The 17,057-nt window shown below is 38.5% G+C and overlaps 1 protein-coding gene across 3 annotated transcripts in view; it reads left to right on the top strand.

Moving 5' to 3' along the window:
- The window catches only part of EXOC2 (exocyst complex component 2), a 186,676-nt gene that overhangs the window by 6,903 nt on the left and 162,716 nt on the right, over nt 1–17,057 (top strand). For 2 of the 3 annotated variants that reach the window (XM_048839740.2, XM_048839742.2), the window contains exon 2: nt 13,607–13,766. In XM_048839740.2, coding sequence (XP_048695697.1) covers nt 13,649–13,766 — 118 coding nt within the window. In that variant the 5' untranslated portion in view covers nt 13,607–13,648. Of the gene's footprint in view, nt 1–12,414; nt 12,665–13,606; nt 13,767–17,057 lie in introns of all 3 variants that reach the window. The other variant, XM_048839741.2, reaches the window with a different exon arrangement.

Raw genomic sequence — 17,057 nt, 5'->3', positions numbered from 1 at the left:
TAAAAATCTAACTACTTTAAAATTGCTATTATTGAAAATTTTCAAATGTCTGGTGGTGTGTGTGGCTGAAATGGTTCTCCACATTCGTACATGCTGCAAAAATGAACATTATGTTATTGACAAATAATCTTAAGAAACTATAAAGAAGGGTGGTATGCTTTTGTTATCATAACATAGTCCCTTTTCATCGTCACGGAAGGCGACGAACTTTCATTCTTCACAGACAGCTTCAGTTCTCCATAACCACATGAGAGAGAGGTTTTTAGATAGAAGATTCGGGCTACAGATTGGGAGCACACAGGCCACCTCCAATATTAATGCAGACATATTGCCTGTGTTATACTCAGGGAAACATATATGCATATCTGTGCGTACAGGCCCACATTCAGCAAAGCATTTAAGTGCATGTTGCATAGGGATTACTCATGCTTAAAAGTCAGGCACATGCCTAAGTACTTTGCTGAATCTGGGTCATGTAGCAAGCATGGGGTATTGGGGGAGTGCAAAATACTTTTAAGTTAAAGTTACACTAGAGCATTTTTCACCAATGCAAACAGTAAAAACCAAGGAACCAATGACACCACACTACAAACATCACTTTACTTTATCAGCCTCCCCGCCATTTATATCTTCACCAACCAACACAAGGTTTACTCCAGCCATATTAATTGTATAGATGTGGTTATTTTATGACTAATAATGTTTGGCTGAAGAATAGTGTATGTAGATACATGAGGTTATGAAAAACCTCTGGTGTTTTATTTTTTGCTCTAGTAAAACAAACAAAAACCCACCCCAGTGGGATTTATTTAGTTCATTTTTTTTAACTTCTTAATATATTTACATAAACATGTTTGAAATTTTTTGATACTCAAAACATCAGGCTCCAATTTCAGTCCGTGAATAAGAACGTTTAACTAATTTAAGAAATTGAAAGGAGATTGTTGAGAACACTAACATTCTTCTAAAGACTGTTAGGTTTATTAGGAAACAGTAAGAAAGTTACAGAATTGTAGAAGCCTTGAGTCAAAGGGGATGCGTGGGCAGAATCACTAGTGATTGGAGACTGGAAGGCTAGTGAATGGAATAAACATTCAATGGATGTTGGAGAGAAGTAGGTGGAGTCTTAAATTAGGAGAGGGTTTGATTTGCTACAGTCTGGAAATTTATAGAAAGCTTGTGAGCTATCTGACAGTATGGCTGGCTTGGTCTTCATGTTACCGAATTTACTGTGTAAATTCATCTAACTAGTAAATGCCAAAGCTGTTGATCAATACTTTAAATGGGTGATTAGTATTTTTAGGGATTACCAAATATCAGTACATGTATTTTAACACGTTAAGTCAGACAAATTAAAAGAAGGGTTAGGAAACAAGTGATTTAATGGACTAATGTCCATTGAAAACAGGCTGTTCTAAAGTAAAACGTAAACTGTCGGGAATAGTGTGATAATCTTGATTTGAGATGATAATTCTTTCTCTGCTTGTGAAAGAGATTGTTTCACAGTTTGTGGCATCAACATGGGAGAAATTTGTGGAAGTCAAATAGTAGATTATGGGGCACTTGAGTTCAGTATTTGACCAGTTTTAAAAGACCTTTACTTCTCTCAAGCCTGCTCAGCATCAATGAAGAATGCCTTAAAGCAAATTTGGATTGGTTTGGTTGAAATGTCATAATAGGTTAGGAGTGGTGAAAGTGTTTCTCTATCTAAGGGCAGACACAAAACAATGAAAAGTCTAACTAGTTAGTAGACTGGAATTCGTGTTTTTGTTTTTTGTATAATATTTGTAGGATTGAAAGTTTTAAATCTGGACAATATGAATTTAGGGAAGTAAGCATGCTTATGAAATAAATTGTGCAGTATGTTTTGTGTTGCATTTCATAAAATCTTGGTGAGTGTTTCTGGTTATTTTGTATGCTAGGGCAAACCATAATAACCCTGGTTTATGAAACTGAGTTTGTTTTGTGGTATAGGCCTTATTGTAGTGTGGAAAGAATAAAAGAGTATGAGCTTTATTTTTTTGTGTGTGATTTTGCTGAATGAATGGGTGAAGTATGTAGGTTGTGATTTGGACAGGTGATTGAGGTAGGGCCAAAGTATGATTGAGTAGATATGGGATGTTGGATTGTGTGTATGGGCAAAGTTAAGGTTGTGTGTTTGTTGGTGAGTTTGAGGGAGGAGGAATATGTGGTGTGGGTGGTGGATAGGAAGTAGAGTTAGGGGTGACGTGGGATTGATTAAGGTGAATTGTGCCCAGGGTGGAAAGGTATTAAAAGTTTTTAAATGGTCTCACTTCAGTTTTTTCTGTTTTGACAGATACTGGTTTTAGTGGTATCCCCCACGTCTTAAAAAATAGTAGAGGATATCTGCTAAGTGGTCGAATCTGTCACAACAAAAGACACTTTCTAAGTGTGACCACTGAAAGGGTAATTTCCTTGTTTTCAGTAGTTTATGTTGGTGGGGTATGCCCTTGTGCAGCCTTAACTCATAGGACCAGATTGAGATATTCTTACACTAAGTGACACCTTGCGTTACATGTTGCCCCAGTGACTTCAGTGAGACTCCTTGTGGTATAAAGTACTATTCAAAGTGAGGCTTGGTCTAAGAACAAAATTGGACCGATTTAGTTAAAGGTGTGATTCGAAACTGATGGAATTTAAAGCTGTGTATCTCTTCTGTGTGTGGACAAGCCCTGAATAAGGGTAATGTAATCTGGCCCTTAGTTAATGGGGTTTGTTTTGTGATAATCTTTTTCAAATATAAAACATGTCAAGTACTTTATTTGAATATTTGACACACATTCTCCAGATAGATCTGTTGCACATACTGCAGTCATTTAGTATTTACAATTTAGTATTTGATATGAGCCTAAGATTTTTTTGACATGTGATAGAAGGTTAATTGATGTTAACCCTTCATCAGCTACTAAACTGCTACAAGAGGAATGCAAGTCATTACTACAAAAGGCCATTATCGGTATGTTTTCTCAGCAAGGATTATGGATTTCTTCTTTCTCCTTTCCTTCCTCCCCAAACCTCACAACACACAAGCCAGCTGCAAGGATAGGAGGAGAAGGCAAGCAGCTTTCTTAAACACACACACACACTCCCGCCCTCCCACCCCTTTCCTCTTCATACCGCAGCAGAGTGACAGCTCCTAGATGTTGCGTGCGAGTGAGTTCAGCTGGTGCTGTGTGGTCTGGGTGTGTGGTCTCCAGCTCGGCAGAGAGGCTGCTAACAGGGTGGATGAGAGAGAGCAACACTGTTTACTTTAATTTATTTCGGATGCCGGAACTATGCCCGGAGTTTCTCCTGAGCTTGATTCCACAGTTAACGGCGTCAATCCCTTGCAGCTGCAGTGCAGTCTGAAATATACACTGAACTCCTCTACCAAGTGCTTTCACAGCATCTGCTTCAGGTCCAGACTTCTAATCCCTTGTGACTCAGAAATCTTAATGACATTGCTGAATGCTGTGATTATTTTGCTTTCGCTATGTCAAGATATATGGCCATGAAGATATACCTTTTTTGGGTTAAGTAAAGCAAGAGTTTTAAGATATACAAGTACACTGTGAAAACAAAACTATTGAATGGGCATTACTCGGCTACCCTGAAAGATAAAATAACTAACATATAGATCTGGTGGCTGACTAGATCATGTGACCAAAACATGTTCCTTTAACAACAGAATAAGGCATCATATCAGGTCATTTAATATAAAATCACATTTTTGTTTTCCATAATTTGTCCCCCATTTCCCACAAATGTATATTTTCAAAGTCTAAATTGATTTTGGTATGTGACATTGTCCTGTAAATAAACATGTTTGTCAATGTTAATATTGGCTTGACTCAACGTGCCAGATATGACAAGTTAAGGCAAATGAGGCTTTACTATTTCCATGTAATGGTGATATTATCCTTTATTTTATACTTATTCATCTTCTCATTATAAGTAGCTTAGCGGTGTTTTGAAGACTTTTTTTCCACAAAATATAACATTCATGAGCATTTCTTGATTAAGTTGACAAGTCTTCTTTTATTATACAAATAAACATGCATGGACTCTTAATATCACTCGGAATTTCAGCATTGTTTAGCTTATTCACTTCCCAGTCTTTTCTGGCAGGCTTGCAGGATTAGACATTGTATTATTGATGCAGTGTTGAAGGCTGTGGAAATTCTAGGGCACTGAAGATCTCCAGAGGGGTTAATAAATGTCAGTTATTTTCATTGTGTTGCTTTTTAGCCACTTTTAAATCTTGGTTTGTGTAGCTTGTCTGTCTGAATTTACATTGCTGGGAAGATAAAGCACAGAAAAGGGTACAGTAGTGGTTTTCATTGGTTTGCAGTGACTTTGAATTAAATATCTAAGGAATTTATTAGTAAATCATCTCAGTGTCCCCCTCTGGGTCATTTGCCATGCTTCTTCATTGACTCTATTGTATCACAGTGTTCTCCAAGAGACACTTGGCATTTTATGTATTAAACAAATACATTAGATTTGTTTGGTGGAAAAGTATGTTTCATAGTTAACCAGGATGATAGACTCTTTAATTTATGGAATCTGTTAAGGATTTTTGGCTTGTATTTTTTAAAGTGTGTTTCAAAAGTGTGCCTCTGTTGAGACCATGTAACTGCTAATTGATATCAGTGAGCTAGGGGTCCCTAACACATCACTTACAAATTTGCATTTCCTTGTATATTAGAAGGCAGTTAATGGAACTAATTCTCTGATGAATACTCTGGAAAATGAAGCATGCCATGCTGGGCATTCCTGCTGTTCCTTGCACCAGAACTGGTTGAACAATAATATTTTTATGAATGTTGGAATTTTTTCATTAGGTATTTTGTGACTAAAATACATTCATGAACATGTACTGGTCTTGGCATAGCTTATGCGGTAGATGTGCTTGTTCCACCACAATGATGGCAAATAAGGCTTATTTTTAATTTCCTCTTTTGAATTCAGATTCCCTCTGCTGGATGACTGCAGCAATGCACTGTGACCCCAGTATTACTCTTCCATCTGAGAGAGAATCTTTCAGGTTGACTGCTTGTGAGAAATTTCATCTTGCAAAGTGCTGGGGACTTTAATTTAACTGGGTTTTCAGTAATTGGAACCAACTGACTTTATTTTTTCAGAAGCCCCCCTGGAGTTCATCTTTATGATACCTTAATTGGTGTTTTCTCTATTGACAAAACTCCAAAAAAATCTAATTGTTAATCCTCCTCTTCCAATGTTGGGTGCAGAAAGTTGCCTTCTAATGTCTGCAGTCATTCTCATGATAGCTTTGTCCACATGTGAATCCAATGGACGACATGATACATCGAAGTCCTGAACAACTATGACTAAATTATTTCATATTCTGGTAATGCCTCCAGAGCAGTCAGCAATATCCTGCTTCACAAAACTGGTCTGATCAGTTATGACAATTCCTTTATCCTCTCACATCCCTTGCCATCTGGCCATCCAGCTTGTCCTAGAAAGTGAATCAGAATTCTCAGAGTAGTCCCAAAGGTTAAATAGCTTTCTTAGCAGATCTGATAGCCTCTGCTATTTCTGTGTGGTTTGCCAGGGCCCCATATTTTTGTGATCAGAAAACTTACTTGAGAAATTCATTTAAAGAGAAAAGGATTGTGCTCAGCTTGAAAGATGTCTCCAATAGTTTTGTTTGTAGTGGATGGTTCTCAGCTCCTTGCACTTCACAGCAAGAATTATGACAGCCAACATGATATCAAAAAGACTTATCTGGAAACAGTCATGGAAAGCAATCAAGCAAGTGATGTGTATGCCACCTCACCTATGTGATTACACCTTTTTTGTGACTTTTTTTTCTCAAGATACCAAAAAAGAGACAACTGCTATAATAAAGGAATATGGTCCAAATCAAACAAAGAAGAAGGGTCCTAAGGAAATTTCTTCAATAAGACTAACTCCTCAGCAAAAAATATTGCTGAGAAACGTGTCTTTCCACATCCTATCTGTTAATGAATAACACTCCTCTCAGAAGTAGGACAGCAGTTTTGTAAAACAGTTTTTTTTTAATAATGGAGACAACGGGAAATTAACTAATTAAACTTCAAAGTGATAATTATTGCTGGAAAAAGCCTGGCTGAACATTTTTTCAGTCAAATAGGTTTTTTGTAGAGGCTATATTTTTTTAAGCCTCACAGGAAAGAACAATGGTCTTTAATGGCTCTGAGTTTGTTGCTGAGAGACTACCAGAGGTACAAAAGCTCAGAACATGACAAAATTGGGAAATGTCTTTTTTCCAGTTGCTGGCAGCATGGTGTTGGGCACATATAATAAAAAGAGAGAGAATTGTGCTATTTCAACCAGTGTTTATAAACTTGGTAAATGAGTTAATTTTTGTGCCGGGTTTCCTATTTGGGGCTACATTTATAATTATAACCCTAGGTATGGACTCTGGCTATGATTTAGTATTTTCCTAATGTGCTTCTTCCTAGAATTATAAAAGTCATGTTTAGTTTCCAGTTTACACTTCTTTAAAAATAAGTTAAATGAAGTAGAAAATTAGAAACTAGCATTTTGGGGACACCCGTGATCTTTTGGGTTTTTTAACTATAGGTCACTATTTCAAATTCAGGTGACTACTGAATTAGAATCATTTTTAGCTAACGGCTTTTTTGATCTATGTGACATGAATGGGTGGTCTCAAGATAGTTCCTGCTGGACAGATATTCGCATCATACATACAAACCACCCTTGAGAGTCTTAGCAAGGATGCCAATGACCAAATGGCTTGAACTGCTGTAATTTCTTTTTCCTTCTTGCCAGTAGAAGTGGTCCCTGTGTGTAACAATCAAGACACATTGTCAGGGCAGTGTGGGGAAACTTGCATTGCTCTTGCTCATGTTATTCTAGTTTTAGGGATAAGTAGACTACTTAGGTACTTTCTGTTCAGGACCTTCTGAAAAGTTCTTTTATACTGTACACAGAAGAACTTACGATCTCAAATATAGCTGTTAGCGCTTCATTGTTTACTGAATTTGGATGGGAAATTTCTGACTCTGAAGATTAGTGGGTGTTGAGTTGGTTTTTTGTTTGTGATTTGTTTGTGCTGATTTGACTATATTAGGGGCTCGATCCTGCAATTGGATCCATGTCTGATGACCCTTACAACACAATGCCCCACTGAGACTAGCTAGTCAGTTGGGCTGTATGTGGAACAAGGGCCTTCCTGTGAGGAAATGCTGACCAAAAAATACCATTCAGTGTACTGTGTGGTATGTTAATGGTCAGTGTTATAAGTGCCAATCGATGAAGGTCTTTACATTTGCAATAATGCTAGAAAGCCTGAAAATATTGCTTTTTTTAATAATTAATGCAAATATTTTTATTCTTTGTTAATTTCTGACAATCCATTGTGTCCTCCTTCATTAAGTCCCCTTTTTAAAAAGAGACAGTCTTACCTTTCCCTACTTGATTATCACTTCATCCATCTTAGAAATATGATGTCTTCATTTGCAGAAGGAATCAGTTAGAGAATAAAAGTCCATGTGTTAGGGCAGACTTAGAGAGAGTCAGCTAAATATTGGGTATTTTGGCAAATAGTCACTGAAGTGAGGGGATGGGAAGTAAAACCAGAATTCTACTTCGTAGTAGAACCATGAATTAGAAATGCACAGTTTAAGCCCAAGGTAGCAGAATGGAGAGAATAATTTCTGTATTATTTTCACGAGTCAAGTTTATTGGAAGGTTAACTGCAATGACAACTATTACTTGTAGAGATTTGGCAAATTGATTATAATATTGTATGTGGTATTTCTAGTAGATATCTGTGCAGTAGTTGGGATCCTTGAAGAATACTGTTTTAACATTTTATTTTACATTGTCCCTTCTATACCAGTAGTTAACAAACCCATACAATTCTTCATCTTTCTGTTTCTTTATATAAATGCTCTAAGACCTAGGTACATTTTTTTTCGTGTGTGTGTGCTCTCTCTTTCTCTCGTGCTCTCTGTTTAATATTATACATCTAAATGTATAATAATGGGGGGAGGGATAGCTCAGTGGTTTGAGCATTGGCCTGCTAAACCCAGGGTTGTGAGTTCAATCCCTGAGGGGGCCATTTAGGGATTTGTGGCATAAATTGGGGATTGGTCCTGCTTTGAGCAGTGGGTTGGACTAGATGACCTCCTGAGGTCCCTTCCAATCCTGATATTCTATGATTCTATGAAATACAGAACAAAACTTCTTTAGTGGAATGGTCCCAAGCACTTGCTCAATCTTTGTCACTAGGAGGATATATATTTATATACCTTTACCTATTCTGTGAAATAATGAAGCCAATTGTTATAAATAAAAACTCAACTACTCTAGACAGTCTGAATGCTATAGTCCAGCTGTAACATTTTAAGATTTACTTCAGGCTCCCTATTCCAGTGAAGTATTTTTAAAGCAGTTCTGTAATAAATATAGAAATATTTTAGAAAAAATATTAGACTTCAGAAGGCTCAACATTTTTATTACATATATTCAGCTCATCACGGAAAGAGATCAAGTGCTAGTTTCTGAAATCCAGCAAAATATGTTTTAATATTACTTTTGAGTTTAGTCTTAATTCCAACACATTACCTGTATACCCAGATATTTTGAAAGATGCACTACCCCCAGTAAAAAGAAACTGGAAACATTTTCTGGTGAAGAAAAATCAAGCAATAACAAAATAGTTTTTTTCAGTTTTCATTTTGTCTTCTAGAGATTTTCCCCACATTACTAGCGAGGCTCTGAAGAGTCCCCTATTTGACCCGTGTTTTGATCATTGGTTTAAAATGCTATATAAATCTCTCTAAAATGTGTCCAATAAATATAATGGTCCAGATGATCTCACTCAGATCCATGCATCTGTCTTCCAGTTCCTGCGGAAGTGGGGTGCTTAGCTACCTCCATGGCACTGTCACACACCTCTATACTCTGTGGAACTCTCTTCACACGGATGGAGGGGATAGAGACTAGGTGGGCAGGCTACTGGAGAATGCACAGTATTTTCCTTCTGGCCCTATGGAAATCACTCAAAGAGAAAAATGCAGTCCTAGGCTGCAAGCTCTCTTCTATCCTGTCTCAGCATAGGGAGCTGGACTAGGTGACATCTCGAGATCCTTACATTTTGATGATTCTTTGATTCTGGAAAAATCTCTGTAGGTCTCTAGTGGAGTCATCAAACTCTGGGCCTGAGAAGGAGTGGGGAGTCTGTCAGGGACCAACAACACACAACTTGTTCACAGATGGCCCTGTTATCTTTCAAGTTTCAGAGTAGTTTCCAAAGCCAGCTTTTCAGAGGAAGGAACTCCATCTCCTCGACTGACAATACTGTCTTCTCCCTGGATCTGTTCCCACAGAAAGGGATGAATCTGGGCCTATGATAACTACTACCTTTGATCCATGTAGTCAAAATTTCCTATGTTACCAGTATTTTTAAACTTGGCAATAGGCACAAAACTTGTCAGGAAGGATAAGCAGGTACTTAACCTTTGAACATCTTATTTATTAGAGACAGAGCTTGGAGCACCTCCTATTATTAAGGTTGCTCTGCATTTCACATTCTAAGACCATATTTTCACTTGGTACTTGGTTATAAGTTTGCAAAATTGTAACTATTTTGGCAGAAATTATGAATGTCTGGTGCCTTCCTCAGGCTGAGGTTTTTGGAAAATGTCATTCAAAGCATTTCAGCCACTTCTGAGAATGAGGCTAGTGAAAAATACATTGTTTTGCTCATGTTAAAAAAAATTCTTACACCTTTTTTTATTGAGATGTCAAGGTTCCTTCCCCACTCTGAACTCTAGGGTACAGATGTGGGGACCTGCATGAAAGACCCCCTAAGCTTATTCTTACCAGCTTAGGTTAAAAGCTGCCACCACCAAAGTGTTACATAAAGAACAGGGGAAGTGCCCACTTGGAAACGTCTTCCTCCCCTCCCCCCCAAATATCCCCCCAAGCACTACATCCCCTTTCCTGGGGAAGGCTTGGTAAAAATCCTCACCAATGTGCATAGGTGAACACAGACCCAAACCCTTGGCTCTTAAGAACAATGAAAAAGCAATCAGGTTCTTAAAAGAAGAATTTTAATTAAAGAAAAAGTAAAAGAATCACCTCTGTAAAATCAGGATGGTAAATACCTTACTACAGGGTAATCAGATTCAAAACATAGAGAATCCCTCTAGGCAAAACCTTAAGTTACAAAAAGATACAAAAACAGGAATATACATTCCATTCAGCACAACTTATTTTATCAGCCATTTAAACAAAACAGAATCTAACGCATATCTAACTAGATTGCTTACTAACTCTTTACAGGAGTTCTGACCTGCATTCCTGCTCTGGTGCCGGCAAAAGCATCACACAGACAGACAGGACCCTTTGTTTCTCCCCCCCAGCTTTGAAAGTATCTTGTCTCCTCATTGGTCATTTTGGTCAGGTGCCAGCGAGGTTATCTTAGCTTCTTAACCCTTTACAGGTGAAAGGGTTTTATCTCTGGCCAGGAGGAATTTAAAGGTGTTTATCCTTCCCTTTATATTTATGACAGAGAAGTTCTAGCTCTTCTTGTTTGTTGCAGCAATTTGAAATTTGGCAGGAGAATTTCTAAGGGGATATGCTTTTTGCTGTCCCTCTGAAAATCCACCCAAATTTTAAAAATGTAGGCGATTACACACTAAAAAATTGTGTTAAAAAACATTATTAAGGTTTCAACACCAGGCCCCCAAAGGCTAGGAAATGCCAGAATTTGGATTATATACTTAATTTAATTCGGCCCCCTTGTTTCTATGCATCATGTTACAGTTTCTGTATTTGTACCCATGATTACATAGTATTTTTTCCACAGACCCTCTACCTCATTCAGTGCACAGGATGGGCCTGCTTTGTGGATTAAACAGGGTTGTGTAGTGAAGGAGACTTGTCTGTAGGACCCTGCGTCATTTGTGGTAGCAAATGGGTGGTGTGTCATGAATGAGGCACGGGATGCAAAGAGAGAGGGTGATTGCTGCCCTGGAGAATTGGATTCTATTCCTGTCTTTGCCATAGTGTTGTTATATGATGCTCGACAAGTCACTTAACCAAACTTTTCATGGGTGGTCGCTAATTTTGAGTTCCTCATTTTCTGGGTGCCTGAGTTGAGATCTTGGTGTCTGATCTGCAGAAGTGTGGAACGTTCACAGTTGCAACTGAAGTGAATGGGAACTGTACTTAGTGTTATATAGCACTTCATATGTTCAAAGTACTCTGAAAAATCATGTCCTCGTCATCTCAAATTAGTTACCAAAATTAGTGGATACTTTTTATCTTAATCTCTTCGTACTTCAGCTCTTCATCTGTAAAATGGGAATGATAATACCCCTTCTCATTTGGGCGTTGTGAAAGTTAGTTAATGTTTATGAATCACTCAGATACTGTAGTGTTGAGCACCATAGAAAAGGCTTTGAGGAAATTAATAATCCTGTCTTCAGAATAGGGTTTGAATAGTGTGTAGTAAGCATAGGTTGGGGTCACGCATTGAACAGCGAAGGGAAAACGAGATATTGAATAGGTGCTCATTAAGTGAGCCCTGTCCATCCTGTGCATTGAGTGAGGTAGGAATCCCGTCGAAAAAATAGTCTGTGATTGGATAAACTGCTGCCTTCAGAGCTGGCGGCTGTTGGTCAGGTGCCCAGATCTGAAGGCAGTGCCCCAGCAGCAGCAGTGCAGAAGTAGGGGTGGCGATACCATACTATGCCATCCTTAATTCTCCACTGTTGCCTTCAGAGCTGGGTGGCCAGAGTGTGACGGCTGCTGACTGAGGGCCCAGCTCTGCAGGCAGCAGTGCAGAAGTATGTGAGGCATTCCATGACAGGCCATCCTTACTTCTGCGCTGCTGGTGATGGCAGCTCTGCCCGGCCAGCAGCCACCGCTCTTCAGCTGCCCAGGTCTGAAGGCAGCCACACTGCCAGCAGCAGTGCAGAGGTAAGGATAGCAGTACCGCAACCCCTCTCTGCAATAACCTTGTGACACCCCCCACCCCCCCCCCAAACTCCTTTTTGGGTCAGGATCCCTGCAATTATAACCCTGTGAAATTTCAGATTTAAATAGCTGAAATCATGAAATTTATTATTTTTAAAATCCTATGACCATGAAATTGCCCAAAATGGACTGTGAATTTGGTAGGGCCCTAGTCATAATGCATATGCCCAAAGAGGCTGAATTAAGGTTGCACAGGTAGCTTTAATCCATTTTGGACAGCCACCAGGCTGACTTTTATATTGTACCTGTGCTTTTGTTGCTTTCATAATATATTATCTTGAACTAATATATTTTTGGACTACTCAGAAGTCATTTGTCATGGATCACATTCTGTCACATTCTTACTAGCATCTATTTAAGTTTTGCTGAAAGGTTTCTTCCATTTTTTTTCAGGTGTCATATTTGGTTATTGGCTTGCCTAGACTTGAGAAGTTCCTGTTATAAATACATGATGCCAGATCATCTTCTCCCCAAGAGCAACTGGGGAAAGGAGTGCAGAGGGGGACTAAATCCTGTGAGGTTTCCCCTCAGAGTTTAAAAAAAAAATTGTCCTGCCTGGCAAGATAAGGGGGTCACAGAATAGATGAAGTGATCCTTCTTGAGACAGGAGTTATCATATGTGGATGACTGTCCCTGAACCCAGGTATGCTTGCCCCTTTCTCTACTGTTGAAGTTACTACAGGACCTATTTGCTTCTTTGGACTGAATCCCTGTGCAGCAGCTGCAGAAAGAACCCAGTGGGAGCTAATGTTACTTCAAGCCGTGTGCATCTGCTTTTTGGCTTGCAAAGCAGCACAAATGAAAGTTACTAATAAACAACAAGACGTTTAGTATCAGAATTAATCCTGGATTAAGGCTGAATTGCATGACACAGGACTTTTATTAGTGTTTATGACTGCTGAGATAACTGAAATGATTCAGGCAGGCTCCTGATTTGAAATGCAAAATGACACTATTCCGGAAATGATTCTCAAATAATTTCATGTGCTGTTTAAATACATATTCAAAGCGTCTATTGTCCTTGGCCAGATAGGATTTTTTTATGATGATGTTGATAATATTGATTTCTCCTTTATGTCGGTATCGGGAGCTGTCTCTTGCTTTCAGCGTAAGAATGGTTTCCATTTTGGATAAATGCTCATCATTTATCTAAACTACTCCTGAGGAATCCTTTCCCTCCCCATGAAGGGAGATGTTACGGTTGTGAACGTACACAGTATCGTACCTCTGATCTAAGCCAAAGATGGACTTGATTGAGTAGATTCTTCCCAATTCTGACTACTATGACCCTGTACGTGTGTACTCTGACTTACCATTATGAATGTTAATGGATTTGTTTCTAATGTATTTTTTTTTGTGTTTTTCTTTTCTTATTTATAATTCAGAACTGGAGTTATTGAATATACATACGTGTAAGTGCAAGGACATCTAGTAATGTGTGGTGAAAACTATATGTTTATGTTTTATAAAAACATTTTTAAAAGATGTTTAGTTTTACAATTTTAATGTTTTCAGTTTTTGGTATAATTATTTTGTAAAAAACCTACATACTATATTTATTCAATTATTGTTCCTTGTTGAACAGATTGCTGCATTACTGGATTTCCAAACACAGGAGGAAAATACCATGTCTCGATCACGCCAGCCCCCTCTTGTAACTGGGATCTCTCCCAATGAAGGCATCTCATGGACAAAAGTCACAATTAGAGGAGAAAACTTGGGAACTGGGCCAACAGACCTCATAGGTAAATTCAGAGAAATGGTTTGATGCATTCCACATTTTTTAGACTTCAATAAACTGGTTGGTGACAGATTCTGATATCTTTACATTCAGAGGAAATACACAATGGGTAGTATGGTAATGTACAATTATCCCCATGAGTTTGGAAGGATGGTTTTGAATTGGTAATGTACATTTTAAATATATGTGTACCTTATTACTTATGCCAGAGGTGGTTTGTCGTGTAGTTAGAGTCCATGGGTGAAATCCTGGCCGTAGTGAAGCCAATGAGAGTTTTGTCTTTGGTTTCAGTGGAACCAGGATTTTACCCTATGATTGTAAAATAGAACTCCCAAGTTCTGTTCCCTACTCTGTCAGTGACTTGTGTGGCTGTGTTCAAATTGTTTAACTTTACTGTGTTTCAGTTTGCCATCTAAAAAGAAGAGTGTAATAATGTTTTCCTGCTCTGACCAGGGTGTTGAAGCTTAGTGAATATTTGTTTAAAAACACACCCAAACAAAAAACCTTTGAGATATCTAGGTAAAAGGCACTATATATACACAACTTTTGTTGTACTTTTTAGCACTCCAGCTAATTCATCTGGACTCTGTGTTGCCACCTGAAGTCACGGTATGCTGCATCACACACCCTCCAATAATACACCTGGGCAATCGTGCATTACTTTACAGTGTAAATAAGTCTTCTTTCAAATTTTTGCTGCTAATCATCTTCTGTGTTGATGTAGGAGAGTTGAAAGTCATAGTAAATTTTATCTTACCTTATTTCACATTTAGCTTATTCTGGGGGGTGTTGAACGGTACATCTACACGTCTGTGGCTGGCCCGGATCAGATGAGTTGGGCTTGCGGGGCCCAAGCTGTAGGGTTCTAAAATTGCAGTGTAGAAGTTCTGGCTTGCGCTCGAGCTTAGGCTCTGAGACCCTATGCGTGGGGAGGGTCTCAAAGCGCGGGCTCCATCCTGAGCCCAAACGTCTACACTGCTATTTTTAGCCCCACAGCTGAGTCCTGTGATCCCATGTCAGCTGACCTGAGCTCTGAGACTCAGTGCCATGGGTTTTTTATCGCATCATAGACATAGAATATCAGGGTTGGAAGGGACCTCAGGAGGTCATCTAGTCCAACCCCCTGCTCAAAGCGGGACCAATCCCCAACTAAATCATCCCAGCCAGGGCTTTGTCAAGCCTGACCTTAAAACCTCTAAGGAAGGAGATTCTACCACCTCCCTAGGTAACCCATTCCAGTGCTTCATCACCCTCCTAGTAAAAAAGTTTTTTCTAATATCCAACCTAAACCTCCCCCACTGTAGCTTGAGACCGTTACTCCTTGTTCTGTCATCTGCTACCACTGAGAACAGCCTAGATCCGTCCTCTTTGGAACCTGCTTTCAGGTAGTTGAAAGCAGCTATCAAATCCCCCCTCATTCTTCTCTTCTGCAGACTAAATAATCCCAGTTCCCTCAGTCTCTTCTCATAAGTCATGTGCTCCAGTCCTAAGGTCCCAGTCTTGCAAAGAGTTATACACGATGGAAGTACTCACACTTGTAAGTCTTTGTTGGATTGAGGCCTAATATTTTTATAAACCTCAGTTAAACTCTCCTTCCCACCCTCTGCCAAAAAGTGTTACAATTCAATAAAAAGTAGAAAATATTGTATGCTTGGGAATAAACTGAGTACCACATGTATGAAGAAAGAGAATATGCCTTTTTACGTCATTCTGTTAAAGACAACCAGGTTGAAAGTCACTCGTGACTTTGAAACTTATGAACCTTTAAAAACACTTGCAGAAAATTTAAGAAAATACTTTTCATTTATAAGGAGGTTCTGTCATTTGGGAACAAAGTTTGTTCCTGGATTTAAATATGTATCGAGGAAGATCCTTTGTCAGCTTTAAAGTTTTAGCCCTGTGCCATTACTATATTTAGTGTGGTATGCAAAACATTAATGAAGAGTACATACGTTACAGTGCTATGTCATTTATTATTCTGTGATGTGAAGCGGATCATAGCTAATTTTTAAGTTAGTGGACTTCTTAAGTCTCATGTTCCCTGGGTAGTAGTAATTATTTAAGAAATAAAATTGAAGGCAGGAAAGAAACTCTTAAATAATGTAGAACTCTTCAAACGATTTTGCACAATTATAAACATTTCCTGCATGTTATACTGAAAATCCAAAGTTAAATTATTCCATCAAGTTAAATTAAATAGTAATTAAATGACTGTTATTGAGAGAATCTTAAAACTGATCTACAAAGGAGGAAAAAGGGTGCTCTTTTTTGCTTCTTTTGATATATAAAGACATTCTGAATGTTATAATTTAAAAAAAAATGCTTTTTCCCTTGTTAGTCTTTACACTAGAAAAGTCTGGTGTTGTCTACCCTGGTTTTGTGGGAAGACTTTATGTATACTTGACAAACTAGTGGCAATTGTATCATAAAACAAGTGTCTTTAAACAGTGACTAAAAATCACTTTCCCTCTCAATTTCCCAGGTTTCAAAGTCTGATTTCTTTATTTCTTTATTAATTTTTAGCACCTACTTAATTCATACTCCTATCACACACTTGGGAAAAAGTTCATTGTTAAAGATTCAACTCTCACACCTTTCAGTCAGGGCTGAGGAAAGTTTCACTCCAGGCTCTTATTTTAGTCCTTCAAAAAAACCCATGGGCAAAAGCCAGAAAAGTCAAGATTTGATATTTCATACATTCTGAAGGTAAAACACAAACATAAAACCATTCTTTTTATTTATTTATTTATTCATTCAGATCTTGTTAATTTATCACAAAAAAGCAACCTCCCTGTGCCCCCAAACAATAACACACAACTGCACAGAGACAAGGTTTATTTCTCTGCTGGTCACCTTTACTTTAGATCTTAGTTCCTCTGGTACCACTGACACATCTGGGAATCCAGTTCCTCCATTGATTACGGTCACTCATCAGTTTTGTAGTAGTTCATGTGATGCCAGCACATTCAGTTTACTAGGTCACTGTCTTCTGCCAGTTCTTCCTTGGTCTTCCTCACTTTCTCCTTCCTCCCACAGGTGCAATGCTTGCTTAACACTTGCTCCAATCTTCCATATGTTGTACATGTCTAAACCACCTGAGCCTTCTGTTTTGTTAAAAGAAAAGGAGTACTTGTGGCACCTTAGAGACTAACCAATTTATCTGAGCATAAGCTTTCGTGAGCTACAGCTCACTTCATCGGATGCATACTGTGGAAAGTATAGAAGATCTTTTTATACACACAAAGCATGAAAAAATGGGTGTTTACCACTACAAAAGGTTTTCTCTCCCCCCACC

This window comes from Caretta caretta, chromosome 2, assembly GCF_965140235.1.
Source record: "Caretta caretta isolate rCarCar2 chromosome 2, rCarCar1.hap1, whole genome shotgun sequence".
Lineage (NCBI taxonomy): Eukaryota > Metazoa > Chordata > Testudines > Cheloniidae > Caretta > Caretta caretta.
The sequence above is the reverse complement of the archived record's forward strand: the minus strand, read 5'-3'. Positions and strand labels throughout refer to the sequence as shown.